At 40.1% G+C, this 18,999-nt stretch overlaps 1 protein-coding gene across 5 annotated transcripts in view; it reads left to right on the forward strand.

Moving 5' to 3' along the window:
• The window catches only part of CFAP92 (cilia and flagella associated protein 92 (putative)), a 103,445-nt gene that overhangs the window by 51,714 nt on the left and 32,732 nt on the right, over positions 1-18,999 (forward strand). For 4 of the 5 annotated variants that reach the window (XM_033926645.1, XM_033926644.1, XM_033926647.1 and 1 more), the window contains 2 exons: positions 2,105-2,289; positions 12,881-13,773. In XM_033926645.1, coding sequence (XP_033782536.1) covers positions 2,105-2,289; positions 12,881-13,773 — 1,078 coding nt within the window. The remainder of the gene's footprint in view (positions 1-2,104; positions 2,290-12,880; positions 13,774-18,999) is intronic. The other variant, XM_033926649.1, reaches the window with a different exon arrangement.

Raw genomic sequence — 18,999 nt, forward strand, 5'->3', positions numbered from 1 at the left:
TGAGCTGCTGTTATTGAGTGCTTTGTTCTGATGTGCTTTTCCAGTTTGTATTTGAGAGTGCTTTAAATAAAGAATTACAAAAAAAAAAAAAAAAATTGATGTTAATTGACATCAATTTAGACTTACATTTAGATCTACCTGTGCACTATTCTATAACAGTACATGCCTACATTTTCTCTTGTCCAAGGGGGTGTGACTAGGGGAAGAGCATGGGTGGGTCAGGGACATTCTCAAAATGTAGGATGGTGTTATAGAATAAGGTTATTTACATGCCCAACTACCATTGGTTGTGTGCCAGCTGACAATTAAGTTCATGAACTCATCCTAGAACAAGTGCTATATACCTCATTGCTGAATATCACTATGGCCGCCTTCAAAGTACTCTCCTTGGGAAGCTATGCACCAAGTTTAACAAGAAATTTAATGTTTGTTTGTTGCTCTAATTCATTTTGCCTGCCTGGAATGTGAATAGTTTGTCAAAGAATCTCTTATATCGGCAAGATTTTTTATGGTTGGATAAACAAATAGATAGCATCTTCAAGTGATCCTGTTAGGTTTATATCGCTCAAAACATGAGGATAGATAAATAGGAGCCAGACCAAACAAGGCCTTAAAACAAATACAACCAAACTTAAACAGTTTTCATGCCTCAAAAGGCAACCATTGCAACTGTTGGTAAAATGGAGTAACATGGTCATGTTTTTTCAGGCCAAAAATCAAACGAACTGCTGTGTTCTGAATAGTAATAATAATGTAATGTAATGTAATTTATTTCTTGTATACCGCTACATCCGTTAGGTTCTAAGCGGTTTTAAGAAAATATACATTTAAAATTAAAAATAAGAAGTAAGAAAGGTGCTTAATAAATTCCCTTACTTAATCATCATTAAACCAACCATAGAGCAAATATGCAGGTACGCACCCATGACTAGAAGCATTTCTGGGGTAGATGAGGGTAAGCATAGCAATAATACCTATAGTCACTTAATCCACCATGAGTGTAAGCCCACCGGGGCAGATAGGGAAAAGTGCTTGAGTAGCTGAATGTAAACCACTTAGACTATAAGTCTATACAAGGACTGACAATTAAGTTCACAAACTCATCCTAGGGGTGTCAAAATGGGCAGAGTTTATGTTCCCTAAATTACCAGAAACAAGGAAATCAGGCTAAGTAACAAGAATTAAAGTTTTTAAAACACAGTTATAACGCAGAATTATATACCATCTGGTTATTATTAATTAAAAAGGAATAAATACAACATGCTTTGCACATCAAAGCTCAAGTGGTGGTCTGAGATCCTCCCTCCCTGACCAGTGATACTCTTTTCCTCCTTTCCCATTCCCAAGATCCTCTTTCCCTCTCTTGCCCCCGTCCCTGATTTCTAAAATTTGTTTACCCAACCTAACCTCTAGCAAAAAGAACCAAAAAGATGGTGAATGTTTTAACTTTGTTATCCAGAGATTTTTTAGCCTGTATATGATAATATTGAATTGAAAAAACCCTTAGTGCAGTCCAGTACTATATATATGTGTATAGTAAAAGGTGGTAGGAAGGTGAAGTGTGGGTGGCAGTGGAAATTATCCCAATAGCAGTGATATTCAACAAGTGTATGTGATCAGTAGTGGTGTCAAGATGTATTAATTCAAGTGCTGGTGTGTAAATTAGCACAGTTGCTAACACTATTAAAACTGACACCTCCCCCCCCCCCAATAAATTATCCAGATAGACAAGGAAAGCCAGATTATTACTTTATATTTATAATAAAGAATAAACTTTGCATTGTTTAGCAAAAGTATGCAAATGTGTCTCAAAATTTCAGAAACTTTCCCGGAGAAATTTCTCTCTTGCCACATAATTTACTCATGAGCTTGCTGCAGTAAACTGGGAGCCATTTACATAAACCATTGGAAATTTGAAAGAGGTTTCTAGAATGATTGCTATGACATGCGTAACTACAAAGTTTGGACCCAGTTCAAACTGACTCGGGTGGCATGTATCCCCGTTTCTTTGTAGGAGAAAGATACTAGTGAAGATGACATATGACCTTCTAGTTTTTTTAAATGGAGTTTTGTACTGATGCACCTTTGTTGATGCCCTTTGCAGGTGACACATCAGTGACTCAGTGGATAGAAATATCTTCTTTTAGCATTATGGATGCCTTTATGACTCTGTCTGTTAAGGAACCGCTGATGTCTGAGAAACAGAAGCTTGAATTAAACCCACTGATCATAAGAATTATTTCGGCCACATCACTTCCAATCACTCCTCTATCAAGTCAAGTGTTGCAGGTAATTAATTTTGACTGCTTCCCCCCCCCCTCCAACTGAGTCCTGCCACTTTTAGCATGTCGCTAAAATCAAACGTTGTAATTTGCGACATAACATACATATTAATGTTTATATGTTTGTAGCAAACTGATTATGTAATTGCACAGTTTAAAAAACTAAACTTTCATGGTATCATGATAGTGTCTTTCCATTATTCTAGTTTAGCTGAAGGCATCTAAACATAGACGCTGGCAGGTGCCCTACTGATACCTAAATTAATTGCAAAATGTCATTAGAAACAGTAAAAAAATGGCAAGATTGAAGCACCTATCAGCCCCTAAATAAATATGCTGAATCTCTCCTTGCAAAGAGGCAACGTGCACATTTTGAAATTGATCAAGAAGAGATTTCAGCTAAAAAAAAAAAAATTACAATTATAGTAGAGAAAAATGCATTAAGATGGTGGCAAAGATTGTTTTCCCCTTTTGCAGTAGTTCATGATCTCCAATGAAGTTGATTTGTCTGACAATATAAAATCAGTTTTTGAAGATCACCTATCACAAAGGGCTCCTTTTACGAAGACGCTAGCCACTACCACCTCCTTTTGAGCAGGCGGTAGATTTTCAGCTAGCGCATGCTAATCCAGTACGTGCGTTAAAACGCTTAGCGCACCATCATAAAAGGAGCCCAAAGTATCAAATGGTTTGAAAAATGTTTTCAAGAAGATGATACCGCGAACTTCACCTGGATTCAGGATTCCTTCAGATCCAAACTCCAGCTGACTTTACTTCTGAAGAAGAAGAAAATCTCATTGAGCTATCTTGTGACAATACGCTCAAGATTTAACAGCATGACTATTACTGAATTTTGGTGTTCAGAAATGAATATCCTCTGTTAAGCAGTAGAGTACAGAGAATCTTAATTCCGTTTGCATCATCCTATTTACGCGAGGTTGGGTTTTTGGCGCTCATTGTGATAAAAAGCAAATACCGAGCGAAAATCAATGTGGAACAAGAAATGAGGTTGGCTGTATCAAATATGGTTCCAAGGATTGAGAAAATTTGTAATGGACAGCAAGCTCATCCATCTCACTAGTTCTATCAATATTTTATGTGATTTTTTTTTTTTATTCGTTGTTGAATTTTTTCAAATAAATAATTCAAGATTAATGTGATAACCTTTATGATAAGTTGTTTTAATTTTTAAAATGAATAATCATCTCAAGCTATCAGGTATGTATTAGATTACACGCGCGTGTCTCGGTCTGAGGTCCATTTTGAGAGAAGCAGGCCTCCTGCTATACAGCTGAGAGCGTGGAGATAACCTTGTTTAAACGGATCCCCTGAAGTAGCCTGCTTTCAGGCGAAATAGAAGATCTTTTCTATCGGGACGAAGATTCTACCTTCAGATGAGTGTTTAACTCTCTTATATATGCTATCATGCAGGTTTTACAGCCACGCTATTAAATCCTGTTTTGAATTTGTTTACAGCTGAAGCTAATTGCCATAAATATAGTGAGTTTGGGACTGTTTCACCTAATTATAGAAAATTTATGGACGTTGAAATTCAAATCCTTTGAGAATTTTTGAATATTATTCCTCTAAAGAGATGTTGAAGTGTGAAAGTAATCTATAATTGTACGGAGTTTTTTTATAAACCCGTGATGAGGTGGGGAGCTTAGGGTACTTGTGTAGTCCCGGCGACCCACAATTGAGGTTTATTTTTCTCCGTTTATTTATGATTTTGTTAACTGTCCTGTACTTGTTATTATTTTTTTGGTGTGAATGAATCCCTACTACAACTATTTACAACGTTTATATCTACAATTTTTTCTTCACAATTTTATTTGGAACATCTTTGAGAATAAAGAGTCAAATTTCGTCAAATAATAATAAATTATTACTAATAATGACAGGAGTTGCCATTCAGCATATCACCATCAATTGGAAAGATTACACTAAACTAAATTACACTTTCTGGTGGAACTCGCTCTGCCATATTTATAAAATGGAAAGAATAATTGCCATACAAAAAGGGAATTATAATAATTTTAAAAAGATTTGGGGGCCATTGACAACTTATTGTAATGATTAGACACATTTTTTGCACAAATAGTAGAATATATTGATGGAAAAGGGAGTTTATAATTATATTATTGATTTTGCTGTATCTTTGAATATATTATTTGTATAATATGCTTGAATTATCTTTGTTGGAAAGCGAGGCTAGGGGAGGGGCTTAAATTTATCTATTTACAATGATAATTGGAAAGATTTTCAAGTGTTCTAAATGAATTGATTGTTATATTATTGTTGACTTGCTGTGAGATGTAAAAATGAATAAAGATTTTGAAAAAAAAAAAGAACTTAATAATTGTTGCATCCCTCCCACACTCTTAGTTGTGTATCATTGGCATATATCCAATAAGCTGTTGCTACTATAGTCAAAATCTTCTCAATTGGCTGCAAATAAAGGCTAAATCCCTGTGTGACTCGGGATCAGAGAGGTTTAAAGATAAGTGTCTTTACATTTTTTTTTGCCTTGACAGTTTAGATGATTCATTAATCATAAAGGGTTTTATGGTGTTTTGATTATTTGAACACCAGGTTGAGGGGTGACTGATGTCTTTTTCCCCTGTGGATTATTTATTTATTTAACTGTTTGGAGCATGTTGGCAATATCATGATTGATTATTGCTAAATTATTGAGAAGATACATATATACAGTATGGATTTCATAATAAAAAAAAAGATCTAAAAAGTGTCAAAAAGCCTGATCGTCCAAGTACCCATAACCAAAGCTGGGTTTTAGACATATCTAAAACCAGCTTAGGCCTTTCCCCTGCCTCTAAACGCACAGAGAGAAAAGAGGTGTGTTTAGAGGAGGGGAAAGGGCGGGAGGTGGGCCGAACTACACCTAGGCGTGCAGCAGGTATAACCAAAACCGTATGCAGGTTGCCTAGTCGGCACTTATACCTTTTTGACTTAGACAAAGTCAAACCAGGTCTAAGTGCTGAAAAGGGGCCGCTGAGCTGATGGCCACTGGCGCGATCAGTTCAGCGGCCCGGCAACCTACCCACCCACCCACCGCAACCATCACGGCAGGAGAGATGCCTCATCTCCCCTACCGCGATGCCCTATCCCAGTCGACAGATCCTGGACTGCCTTTGAGCACGTATCCGAATCCCTGGTTTTTAAACTCTGCCTCGAACTGAAATCCTGTACCTTGGACCCATTCCCCTCCTACATATACGAGAAAATTCCCGCACAGGCCATCTTATCTCTTACCAAACTTATAAACTCCACCCTACAATCGGGCCTATTTTCCCCAGAAATGGGATATGTTGCCTTGACCCCATTACTGAAAAAAGCTGACCTAGACCCTTCCACACCATCCAGCTATCGCCCAATAGCAAACATCCCTCTCCTAACCAAGATGCTAGAGTCTATCATATCTACCCAACTCTCATCCTATTTAGAGAGATTCTCTATTTTCCTACCCTACCAATATGGCTTTCGACCCTTCAGCACTGAATCCCTATTGACCTATTTAATCTCAAAGGTTCAACAACTTCATTCTCGTAATAAGTTCACTGTTCTTCTACAATTTGACCTTTCTGCAGCTTTTGACGTTGTCCATCATGAGTGTACCAACTCTCCGAGATAGGCATTAACTCCACAGTCCTAGACTGGTTCTCGAAATTCTTATGTTCCCGCTCTTACACTGTCAACATGAATGGCACCTCATCCTCCCCCTGGGAACCGATATGTGGAGTCCCACAAGGCTTACCTCTATCTCCTATTCTTTTCAACATCTATATGTCCTCCCTGAAACTCCTCCATCTATCCCCCCTAGAAACACTTTGCACTTATGCTGATGACATCCTTGTCCTCCTCGAGACCGACTCGAACCTCACTAAACTCTCTGAGAACATATCCTCATGTATAACAAACCTCCAATCCTGGGCCCTCACCGTACAAATGAAAATGAACGAGTCCAAAACAAAACTACTTTGGCTCGGCCCAAAATTAGACCAACTACCCACCTTTATTCCACTGTCCTCTGGCTCCACACTGCAGCTTGAGTTCTTAAGCAAAGTTCTGGGCATCATCATTAATTCTACATTGTCCTTCAACAACCACCTCAATTCCTTGGTAAAAAAATGCTTTTTCAGCCTTCACATGCTAAGGAAAGTGAGATCCTGCTTCCATCAAAAACACTTTGCCGTCCTTGTGGAAATAGGAATACTGAAAGGAAAGAGAACCATAGCGACAACTTTTAACTTCAGGAAGGGAAACTACGAAGCAATGAGAGGAATGGTAAAGAAGAAACTTAGGAACACTTCCAAAAAATGGCATACGGTAGAACATGCCTGGTCCTTTTTCAAGAATACAGTGAGCGAGGCGCAAAATCTGTATATCCCCAAATTCAGAAAAGGGTGCAACAAGAGTCGAACAAAAGACCCGGCGTGGATAACTAAAATAGTGAAGGAAGCGATAGGCAATAAGAAAAACTCATTCAGAAAATGGAAGAAAGACAAATCTGAGGGAAACTGGAAAGATCACAGAAAGTATCAAAAAGAATGTCACCGTGTGGTTCGAAAAGCCAAAAAAGAGTATGAAGAGAGGCTAGCCAGGGAAGCACGAAATTTCAAGCCGTTCTTTAGATATATTAAAGGGAAACAGCCGGCTAGGGAGGAGGTGGGACCACTGGACGACGGAGACCGGAAGGGAGCGGTGAAGGAAGAGAAAGAGGTCACAGAAAGACTTAACATGTTCTTTTCATTGGTATTTACAAGCGAAGACACAACCAACATACCGGAACCTGAACAAATCTTCAAGGGAAATCAAGCACAAAAGTTAACATCCATGGAAGTGAGCCTTGATGAGGTGCGCAGGCAGATAGAAAAACTAAAAACTGACAAATCGCCGGGTCCGGATGGAATCCATCCAAGGGTTCTGAAGGAACTAAAGGAGGAAATAGCGGAACTACTGCAGCAAATTTGCAACCTATCTCTGAAAACAGGTGTGATTCCGGAGGATTGGAAGATAGCCAACGTTACGCCCATCTTTAAAAAGGGATCAAGAGGGGACCCGGGAAACTACAGACCGGTGAGTCTGACCTCGGTTCCGGGGAAAATGGCGGAAGCACTGATAAAAGAAAACATCGATGAACATTTTGAAAGAAACGAACTTCTGAAAACCAGCCAACATGGTTTCTGCAGGGGAAGATCGTGCCTGACTAACTTACTGCACTTCTTCGAAGGAATTAACAAACAAATGGACAGAGGAGACCCCATAGACATCATATACCTAGATTTCCAGAAAGCCTTTGACAAGGTGCCTCATGAATGTCTACTCCGGAAACTGAAGAACCATGGGGTGGACGGAGACGTGCATAGATGGATCAGAAACTGGTTAGAAGGTAGGAAACAGAGGGTAGGGGTGAAGGGCCACTACTCAGACTGGAGAAAGGTCACGAGTGGTATTCCGCAGGGCTCGGTGCTCGGGCCACTGCTTTTTAACATATTCATAAATGATCTAGAAACAGGGACGAAGTGTGAGATAATAAAATTTGCGGATGACACCAAACTATTTAGTAGAGGCCTGCGAAGGAGGACTGCGAAGAATTGCAAAGAGACTTGGACAAACTAGGGGAATGGGCAGAGAGATGGCAGATGAAATTCAATGTTGGGAAGTGTAAAGTATTGCATGTGGGAAGCAAAAACTCGAGGTATAATTATGCGATGGGAGGGATGTTTTTGAATGAGAGTACCCAAGAAAGGGACTTGGGGGTGATGGTGGACATGACAATGAAGCCGACAGCACAGTGCGCAGCTGCCGCTAAGAGAGCGAATAGAATGCTAGGTATAATCAAGAAAGGTATTACAACCAGAACGAAAGAAGTTATCCTGCCGCTGTATCGGGCAATGGTGCGTCCACATCTTGAGTACTGCGTCCAGTATTGGTCACCGTACCTTAAGAAGGATATGGCATTGCTCGAGAGAGTTCAGAGGAGAGCAACACGACTGATTAAGGGGATGGAAAGCCTTTCATACACTGAGAGATTGGAAAAACTGGGACTCTTCCCTAGAAAAGAGAAGATTAAGAGGGGATATGATAGAGACTTACAAGATCATGAAGGGCATAGAGAGAGTAGAGAGGGACAGATTCTTCAAACTTTCAGAAAATAAAAAAACAAGAGGGCATTCGGAAAAGTTGAAAGGAGGCAAATTCAAAACTAATGCTAGGAAGTTCTTCTTTACACAACGTGTGGTGGACACCTGGAATACAATTCCAGAGGAAGTTATAGGGCAGAATACAGTACTGGGGTTTAAGAAAGGTTTGGACAAATTCCTGCTGGAAAAGGGGATAGAGGGGTATAGATAGAAATTTACTGCACAGGTCCTGGACCTGTTGGGCCGCCGCGTGAGCGGACTGCTGGGCGCGATGGACCTCGGGTCTGACCCAGCGGAGGCATTTCTTATGTTCTTATGTTGTCCAATCCATCATCCTTTCCAGACTGGACTATTACAACTCTATCTACTTAAGCCTAACAAAGAAAAACCTTCAAAGACTTCAGCGGATTCAGAATGCCGCGGCTAAGCTTATCTTCGCAAAAAGTAAATTTGACCATGTTTCACCGCTCCTGTCCAAGCTTCACTGGCGTCCACTTTAAATGCGCCTGCCTAACTTTCAAGATCCTACACAGCATCCTTCCTCCCTTTATTCCACTTTCTTGGAATTCCTCAAATCTTAATACCACCAGACCCACCCCAAAATTAAAACTATCCTTCCCCTCATTAAAAGGCATTTCCCATGCAGGAAAACTAGGGACCTCCCTTCCCTTCAGAATCACTGAGCTCTGGAACAACCATACCTCCCCACTTCGGAATCTGAGCTCCCTCCAACTTTTCCGTAAACATCTGAAAACTTGGCTTTTCTCAAAAATGTAATACTTCCTCCCTCTCTGGTATACTAAGCCCCTCTAAATATTCTTTATACTAAGGCCTAAAACCCTTCATTGGAGTTCCTTTTCTATTCCAGCACCTGTAAACTATGCCGAGCTCTACAATTGTGGAGAGGATGTGGTATACAAACCTAAGGTTTAGTTTAGGTATATCTATAAAACTTGCTTTTGTGCATTTTTCATGTGGACATTTTTATTTTTGAAAATGGCTAAAAAAAGATGTCCTAAGGACCAAAACTTATACCTAGGTCATTTTGAAAACTAAAAGATATACATCTGGCAGCTTTGAAAATGGACATTTTTTTCTCCTGGGTTTGTGATTGTCCTACCCAAAACGTCCAACCTTAGACTTATACATCCTATTGAAAAATACCCCTCTTATCTTTTGTAGAATTGTGCCTAAGAAGATAGGCATTTATCTCCCTATTAAATTTTTTTTTTTCAATTATGAGCTTGTTAAAGCTTATAACTAAAGCAAATTTACGAATTATTTAGGCGTCTATCTTTAGGTGCCTCTTATAAAATTGCCCTTAAATGCCTCCAGTATTTTCAGAATTTAGCGATTAGGATACTTTGTTCATGTGAAAGTTCCACCATGTCTCTCCTCTTCTGTTTCAATATCACTGACTTCAAGTTACTTATACATTCTAGTAGTGGCACATAAGTTTCTTTATTTTAGGATCCTTCTTTATCTCTCACCTCTGATCATGCTGTGCATTCCTATAGTGATGCTTCATTGTTCGCACAATTATCAGTTGTCAATCCCCAGTGCAGCATACACTAGGCTAGAGACAACTAGACATAGCACATTATTCTTTATCCTCATATATAAAGTTCAGGAAAACTGTCAAAACCCATCTATTCATCCTGGCCTTAAATGTTTTGTAGTTGCCTGTTGGGGTCTGATGGGGCAGACTAGCAAAATCTTACTTTTCTTTTCTCATTTGCATTATTCTTGGCTTTATTCTTCTCTGTTGGTTGCTAGGCTTTCCTTTAAATTTTATGGAGTTCCTTGTTTTTCTTCTATCCATCCATCCAGATGGGATCTTCAAAACGTTTCCGCACGTTTGTTTTTAAACATTATTTACTAAAATCTCAAAACATGACTACCTGCAAGGTGAGCCGTCTTGCCTGACTGACTAGTCACATGACATTCTTTTCTTTCTTTTTTTTTTTAACATCATTTTTATTAAAGAGACCACAAGAGAAACAAGCATGGGTCCAGAATGACACAGTAAAATTGCAAACACTGGCAAGCAGTACAAAGGCATAACAGTCAGCAACAAAAGTGCAGATATTCCAATAAAACACAGGACTTTCTAATAGCAAAAACAGCCTGCCTCGACATGCCCTCTTATCACTTCTCCCACCCCAACTATTTCATGCAAAAATATAAAAAATGCGCAAACTTTTTGAAGAACTCTAGTATACACATACACGAGGGGCTGCTGAGAAGTTCTCAGCACAACCAAGAAGAGAATGATGTGGAGTCATGAAACTTACGATATGAAATGAAAAGTGTCAAGAAAGATGTGGAATAACTCGTAAGTTTCATGACTCCACATCATTCTCTTCTTGGTTGTGCTGAGAACTTCTCAGCGGCCCCTCGTGTATATATATCCTATATAATAAAACTCTAGCCGCGCATGTGCACTCTTGCCAGCGTGTTCCATGATCCGTATGTCTGTGGCCGGCAAGAGTGCAAATGCAAGCTTACAACGGCCCGCACTCACGGTCTGGCACTCACGGTTTTTCGCGGTGGCAGCTCACCTGCCCCGCCTTCCTCTTCCTGCCAGTCTCAGCCGGGCTCACTCCTCCCCCCTGGCAGCCCTGAACCTGTTCTCCGTTCCCCGCCCAACGGGCCGGTGAGTGGCGCGGCAGGGGCAATGCAGTCAACAAAAAAATACAGCGGCCAAGGAGACAGACAGACACACAACAGCCTCAAAAATACAGTGGCCAAGGAGAAATACAGCAAAAGAAGATAGACACACATACATTGGCCAATGAGACAGACAGCAAAAAAAAGAGAGCCAGACAACGGCCAAAGAAACAGACCAAAATAAACAAAGACATAGAGATAGCAACCAAGGACATAGACTGACAGACAGTAAGCAAGGAGACAGACAGCAAAAAAATACAGACAGCCAAACAACAGCCAAGGAGACAAACAGGAAAATAAAATCCCAACAGACATACAGTGGCCAAGGAGAAATACAGCAAAAAAAAAAACAAAAACCAACAGACATACAGCAGCCAATGAGACAGCAAAAAAAACAAAACACAAACAAACATACAGCGGCCAAGGAGACAGACAGAAAGACAATGGGTAAGGAGACAGACAGCAAGAAAAAGACAGAGGCCAAGGAGAAATACTGCAAAAAAAGACAAACAGACATACATTTTAAAATTACACATCTATTCTAGCACCCGTTAATCTATATGTATATACACACACACACACTGTATTTATAAACAAACACATTTTTTCCATAATGTATCTTAGTAAATAGACTTCTAAGATATCTGACCTTAAAAATGAAATGAAATTTTAAATACAGTACTATTAAATGAACAGTACGCATCATTTAATATTGTTTTATGTTAACCCAAGGCCAAATTATTTCATTCCTTTTCTTGTTTTTCTTTAGGGACTTGAGTCTGCAACCTTGATGAGTGATCTAGTGGTTAGAACTGCTGCCTCAGCACCCTGAGGTTGCAGGTTCAAGCCCTGTGTCACTCCTTGTGACCCTGGGCATGTCATTTAACCATCCATTGTCGCAGGTACTGTAGCCCACTGGGACAGATAGGGAAAAATACAGAAAGGGAAGGCTGGTATATAAGTACCTAAATAAACATAGACAAACTAATTAAGTATAAACATAAACACACATTTTTGCCATAATATATCTAGGTAAATAGACATAGAAACACAGAAATATGCCTCCTGCATGCCTGTTCCATGCTTTCTTGAATTCAGACACAGTCTCTGTCTCTGCCACCTCTTCCAGGAGACTATTTCGCGCATCTACCACCCTTTCTGATTACCCCTGAGCCTGTTGCCTCTTAACTTCATCCTATGCCCTCTAGAGTTTCACTTCAATTGAGAGTGGCCTTGTGCTCTCTACATACCCATCACCCCACAAACCAGGAAATTAACACTCATGCCAGCACCCGTAATGTCAAGATTACAACAGATAGGGCTAATCTTCTCTCCAAACCAAATACCATAATCATATGCCTATACGAACACAAACCAATATATCAAAATTGAATCAGGTTGGGCAGACTGGATGGACCATTCGGGTCTTTATCTGCCGTCATCTACTATGTTACTATCTATGTCATGATCCCTAATGAGATAATGTAAATCATGGACTCGGCCAGGCTCTTCTAAATTGTAAATCACATTGAACTCCTTTTGGGGCATATTAGCAGTCCATACATACTAATGTAATGTATTGCCATGTAGGTATTTAAACATCTCTATCACATCTACCCTTATATATCTTCTAAAGTATCTGACCTTGAAAATGAAATAAAATTTAAAATATAGTACTATTAAATGAACAGGGTATATCATTTAATATTGTTTAATGTCAACCCGAGACCAACATATTTCATCTCCTTTCTTGTTTTTCTTTAGGAAAAATGTGTTCCTGTTTACTGTAAATACAGATTTCTTGATATGCCTCCGCATCAGACAACTGGCCGGAAACATGGAACTCATGTTTATTTTAAAGATGTTAATGTAATTCTAACAGCAAACATTAGTCCTGAACTATTGCATGAATATCTTCGTGGGCCACCAATGGAGATTGAGGTTCATGATCGAGACAGAAAAGTAGATGTCTTTAAAGGCAAACCAGCATTATTTGGGACTCTGCCTGAAGATGAGAAATTGAGCAATGTGGGCACTGTTACTTCTAAAAACACTGTGCTAGATCCATTTGCCAAAAGGAGCAGTTTATGGGATCCTTATGGTGTAGCAAAAGTCAATCTTTCTGATTTGCTACAAGGTGAAAAGTGTTTAAGAATCACTGAAACAATTCATTCCTGCATTATTCCAGATGTCACTGGAAATCTTCCAGATAAAAAGAGTGGAAAAGTTATGGGAGTAATGGGGTCAATTGATGGCTCCCGGGGCTCTCCACCGCCTATAGGCCATTACTTGGAATCAGGTGCATACATTAAAATCAGAGTTGACCTAGCTGTGCCACTATCTTCAGTATCAGAAGTTGTTGAATGCCCATTTGGCTGCATAATTTACATTTTTGAGAACAATAATACTCCTCTGCTGCATGATTTGATGAATGAAATTACAGAAATCAATGCCAGTGCCTTCCAGCTGGATTCATACCCTATAGATGTAATTCGAAAAGTTCTTGTAGCTTTTAAATTAGAGAATAAACAAAAAGAAAGCCGTGACTTAGACATCATCACTGGCTTCCATTTAATGGATGAACAGATTCACCTCTTTGTTTTGGAAGGACTGAAAGACAAAGGAATCAAGAGGATGTGGGAAAACCTGTCTGCCTGGTAAAGTTACTTCTCAGTCAATAAAAATCTGTATAAAAATTTACTCCTTCACAGGAACCTACTAGAAACCATGTAGGCCCGGATTCTCTATATGGCACCGATATTGGTGGCAGCCAATCACACGATGGTACCATATAGAGAATCACACCTCCGAGAAAGATAGGTGGTGGAAATGTAGGCCAGGGTTTTCAAAGCCTACATTTCCTACGCCTATCTTTGTTGCGAATTGCACCTGTGTAGGTGCTTTATGGTGCCTAACGCCACTTCTGGTGTTAGCCATGCCCATAGTGGCATTAAGCACTGTAAAGTACCTACGTAGGTATGATTCCGATGTCTCTTATTTAGGTGCTGGTAGGCGCTTTAGCGTTAATGTTTTTTGTTGTTTCTCAAAGTTTAGGCACTGTTTTATAGAATTTCCCCCTTACTGTTTCTCTGCTTTCATGAACAAGGTATTACAGTGAGAGGAATGATGCATTTTAAATCAACGTTAGCCAGTTCAGAAAAAAAAAAAATGCTATGAAGCTAAGAAGGAATGTATGGTGCTCATTTGCAAAACAGAAAAATGTCTCAAAAGTGGTACAGAGTGCCAGAAGGAGGTTTTTCTCAACAAAGCTAGGGGGCGGTTTCAAAATCTCAACACTGACACCAATTGTGATGGGCCGAGTGGTCACTTCCCATCTCTTTACCACCAGGCTCCTCTGGACACTCTACCCCAATCAATCTGGCCACCACAGATTGTGCCGATCTCCACCTCTGTTCACCACCGGTCACTCCAGCCATCACTTGATTTCTGGGTCTTCTGGCTGCTCTCAGTACCATTACCAGTCTCTCTACTCATCACCACCCACCCTCTGGTCCCACTGCCGATCACTTGCCAGTACACTGGTCTCTGCAGAACTTCCTATCGCCTGTCACTCAGTCACAATACCACTGGCTCGCTGGTCCCCGCTAACCTTCCTGTCAGTGGTCTCTCCTTGAGCACACTGCTCCCTCTGGATGCTCTGGTCACTCAGATAACTAGGCTTTCCTCTGCTGGCCGGTGACAGGACATAACCCTGTCACAGCAACCCAAGTTCAATGCCTACTATTATCTCTTTAATAAAAAGATGCGAGCCCTCCTGGAACATAGAAATACCTCATATACCTAAATACAAAAGTAACCTGCAAGCCTGAGGGCTATTGTAGTGATGGGCCTTTAGTTACCGTAGGTTTTCCCTGTTCCTTAAGAGCTTACCATACAATATGGAGTTTAGTAGGGCTTCTACCTGGGTCTTGTTGAAGTCCACTGCACTGGCCATGAGGCTGCCCCTCTGCACTGCTGGGATGTTTGTATGGCCAGTTCACTAGGAGTGCTGCCAGAAAAATCTTTATTCATTTTCAATCGAAAAACAGTGCACACAAGAATTCATGCAAGTTATTTGAAAAAAACAGTACTTGCATCTATCAATAAAATACATGAGTATCATTTTCACCCTCCTCCCTCCTGATTTCAATGTATTCCAAAAACCATACTATAATACTTTCAAATCATTAATAGACCAGTCCCTCCCAGTCACCCCCCTTCCATGGATGTGTAAATTACAACCAGAAGTAAAGGGAAAAACCATTCAATTAGAATCAATAAAATTGGTCAATAGACCCCACATCAGTTTAAACCATTAGTTACCCTCTTGCTCTGAAACCATTTTCTCGTATCTATAACACAAGCATAACAAATTCCACCAAAAAGTGAAATTTAATCAGTCACAATTTTTCAAATTTTTCGTAATCATTTGGATGGCTACCCCAGTCATTATACCCAATAACCTGTTTTTATGTCTGTCTACTGGAGATGTAGGAGATAACAATGTCCCACATATTACCGCTTCATATGACAGCGGAATCACAGTCTCCAGAATCAGAGTAATCATATATCTCCAAAAACTGAGTATCAAAGGACAATAGAATAATAAATGATCCAGAATCCCTATATCAAGGTGACAGTGCCAGCATCTATTAGATTTTGAACTATCTAATTTCTGCATATGAACAGAGACCCAAAAACTTCTATGCAACAAAAACAAAAAAAAACCATGTTTGTCTCATAGATGCTGACACTGTACACCTCATCCTCCAAGACCAAATCCATGGCCATTGAGTAGCAGAAATCTGCTGCTTAATCTCAATGCTCCAAATGTCTCTCAAACTTATTTTGGTTTCTTGTTCATATAGCCAGATATTAATTTATACCACTTGGCTGCCTGATGCCCCAACAAATTTGGCTGCCTGATGCCTCAACAAATTTGTCCGGAAGCATAGGCCCGGCAAGCTATACTGATTTTTTAGATTTCGCCAATCAGGGAATCCCTTCTGAATGGCAGGCTTCCCCTGTTTTATTGTGTTGCTTCAACTGCAACCACTTATATATTTGAGACTTTGAAATACCGAATGATTGTTGCAGTCGTGAAAAATCAAGCATTTTCCCATTAGATATCGCATCATCTAGGGCAGTGTTCTTCAACCACCGGTCCACAGAAATTTCCTGCCGGTCCACAGGGCCGGCATGTGCATCAGGCCCAAAACTATGTTCTTCAATTGCCGGTCCGCGGTACGATCGATGCATTGTTAATAAGATTATATTGTGTGTATATATGAAAAATGAATGGAAAAAATAGTGTTACAGTTAGGACTATGGGGGCAGGGTCTGGGGTGGAGACTGGGTAGAGATGGGCAGGGTCTGGCCCACGACTTAGCCCAGTGTTCTTCAACCGCCGGTCTGCGGACCGAAGCCGATCCACAAAATAATTATTTTATTTCTGCCGGTCCTTAGGTGTAAAAAGGTTGAAGAACACTGATCTAGGGTACTTAGACTCGCCAATTTGAATCTTGGAGTTCAACCATAAGGATTGACATGTGGACTTTCCTACTGGAATATCTATTAAGTTGTTAATAAATTTTAAGGTGCTCCATGTGGTATTTTACTTTTATTTTTTTTTTCAAAAATGGTACTTACAGATGGACATTTCAGCTCAAAGCTATAATCAAAACCAAAATATAGATGTTTTTCTGGTTTGATTATGGATGTGAGCTAGATGTTAGAGTGAGAAGTTTTGGGGTTTTTTTCAAAATGTCTAAATATGGATTTAGCTGTCATGTCAACTGTTGTTGTATAACTTTTCTTATTGTTTACTACTATAAAATAATAAAAATATTGAACAACAACAACAACAAAAAAATGCCTCTCTATTTTAAAATCTGGTCTAACAAAGAATAGAATAACTTGGGCTTTATTAAGAGCATGTCGAAATCTTGGAAAGATAAAAGTAGGCATGATACTGTAGATACCACATCTGCTCTTGCTTAGCCTAAATGCCATCTAAATTCCACAAAATTAATAATCCTGTAAATTAATGTGATAGACCATTGAATCATTTCCCAGTGAACAAGTACTCAGGTTTTATAAGCTTTAACCCTTTCAGGACCATAAGGATCGTAGGCCAATTTTTGTGGTTTTGACGACATTTTTATGGTAAAAAGGGCTTGCAGATGCCAAAAAAATTGATTTTTTTTTGTGAAATATCATTATTTTTATTTAAAAAATCAAACTTCTGGCTTATGGACAGTGTGGCAAGTGAATCTTCTCGTCAATCTGGCAACGACGCTAATGAATGAATGTCGGAACCAGTTTGTTTATATAAAGGCAGTATCCTATGGAATCCGTACATATCAAATTTAGAACTGTAGACTATCCCAATCAAAATTTATAGGATTTTAAAGTTATGGGACAAATATGTCCCTTGGTCCTGAAAGGGTTAAGGATCAATACCTAATAATAATGGATAATCTCACATTATTTTAAGAAGCGAGAAAGTGCCAAGTTTAAACGTCATAAAATCACAATGCTGGCAATTCTATAAAGATTTAGGCACCCCCACCACCGTGTGCATGGTGCCAATTCTATAACAGCATCTGCATGCCAAGAATAGCCTTACTGGGTCAAACTAATGGTCCATCAAGCCCAGTTGCCTGTTCTCACGGTGACCAATCCACGGTGGCCTGAAGCACTAGTAACAGAATATTGATCCCTATTGATTTTTTTCAGCACTGAAATCTCAGCGCCATTGATAGAATGCCTTCCTTAGCACAAAAGTTCAAGGGAACACCCACATGGGCGGAAAAAGTCATGGATGTGTCTGAAGTATATAATAGTGTAAATTATGCACGCCTAGGCACCAATACTTATGACTGCCATTGATTTGGGACTAAACAGCCGAGGGGTTTGTGATTGAGGTCTGCAGAGTCCTGAGTGAAGTAGAACAGGTGTGGGTGGATCGATTTTTCACTCCGTCATAGATTAGGGGGACACTCGATGAGGTTGCAAGGAGATACTTTTGAAACCAATAGAAGGGAAAAAAAATTTTCACTCAGAGAGTGGTTGGGCTCTGAAGCGTATTGCCAGAGGTTGTTGTAAGAGTGGATAGCGTGGCTGGTTTTAGGAAAGGTCTGGACAGTTTCCTGGAGGAAAGGTCCATGGTCTGTTGTTGAGAAGGACATGGGAGAAGCCAGCTTGCCGTGGATCGGTAGCATGGAATGTTGCCATTCTTTGGGATTCCGGAATCTTGCTATTCTTTGAGATTCTGGATGGAATGTTGCTACTCTTTGGGTTTTGGCCAGGTATTAGTGACCTGGATTGGCCACCGTGAGAACGGGCTACTGGGCTTGATGGACCATTGGTCTGACTCAGTGAGGCTATTCTTATGTTTTTATGTACCCCTACCTTTTCTGTCTACCAGACTCTGAGTGATGCTCAGCATGAATAACATGCAAATTATATGTATGCAATTTGTGCAGAGCAGCCCCAGTAAAAGGGGGAGGAGCTGTGCCTGGCGCTTGCTCAGAAGAGCAGCTGCTGTTCTCCTTCCCTCTGCCGGAGTCTGATGGCGACTCCGGAACTGTGATCAGCAAGCTGAAAGAGCGGCGACGGCCAGTTTGGCTAATTCATGGCTTCCCCTGCTAGCTACGAAGATGCGATCACCTTTTTTTTTTTTTTTTTTAAAGAAGAAAAAGGGTGCAGTTGGTGTGTGTGTATTGTGTGAGCACACAACACATGCACAACAGTGGCACCCATGAAAAAAAAAAGCTGGTCACAGTTGAGCCAATAGCCCCAGCTGGCCCCAACAAATGTGTTTTTTTAAATGGCTGCTGTTTTGTGCATGTGTCGTGGGGCTCATGCAGGACAGCTACAAA

The sequence above is a fragment of the Geotrypetes seraphini genome, chromosome 17, assembly GCF_902459505.1.
Source record: "Geotrypetes seraphini chromosome 17, aGeoSer1.1, whole genome shotgun sequence".
NCBI classification, from domain to species: Eukaryota; Metazoa; Chordata; class Amphibia; order Gymnophiona; family Dermophiidae; genus Geotrypetes; species Geotrypetes seraphini.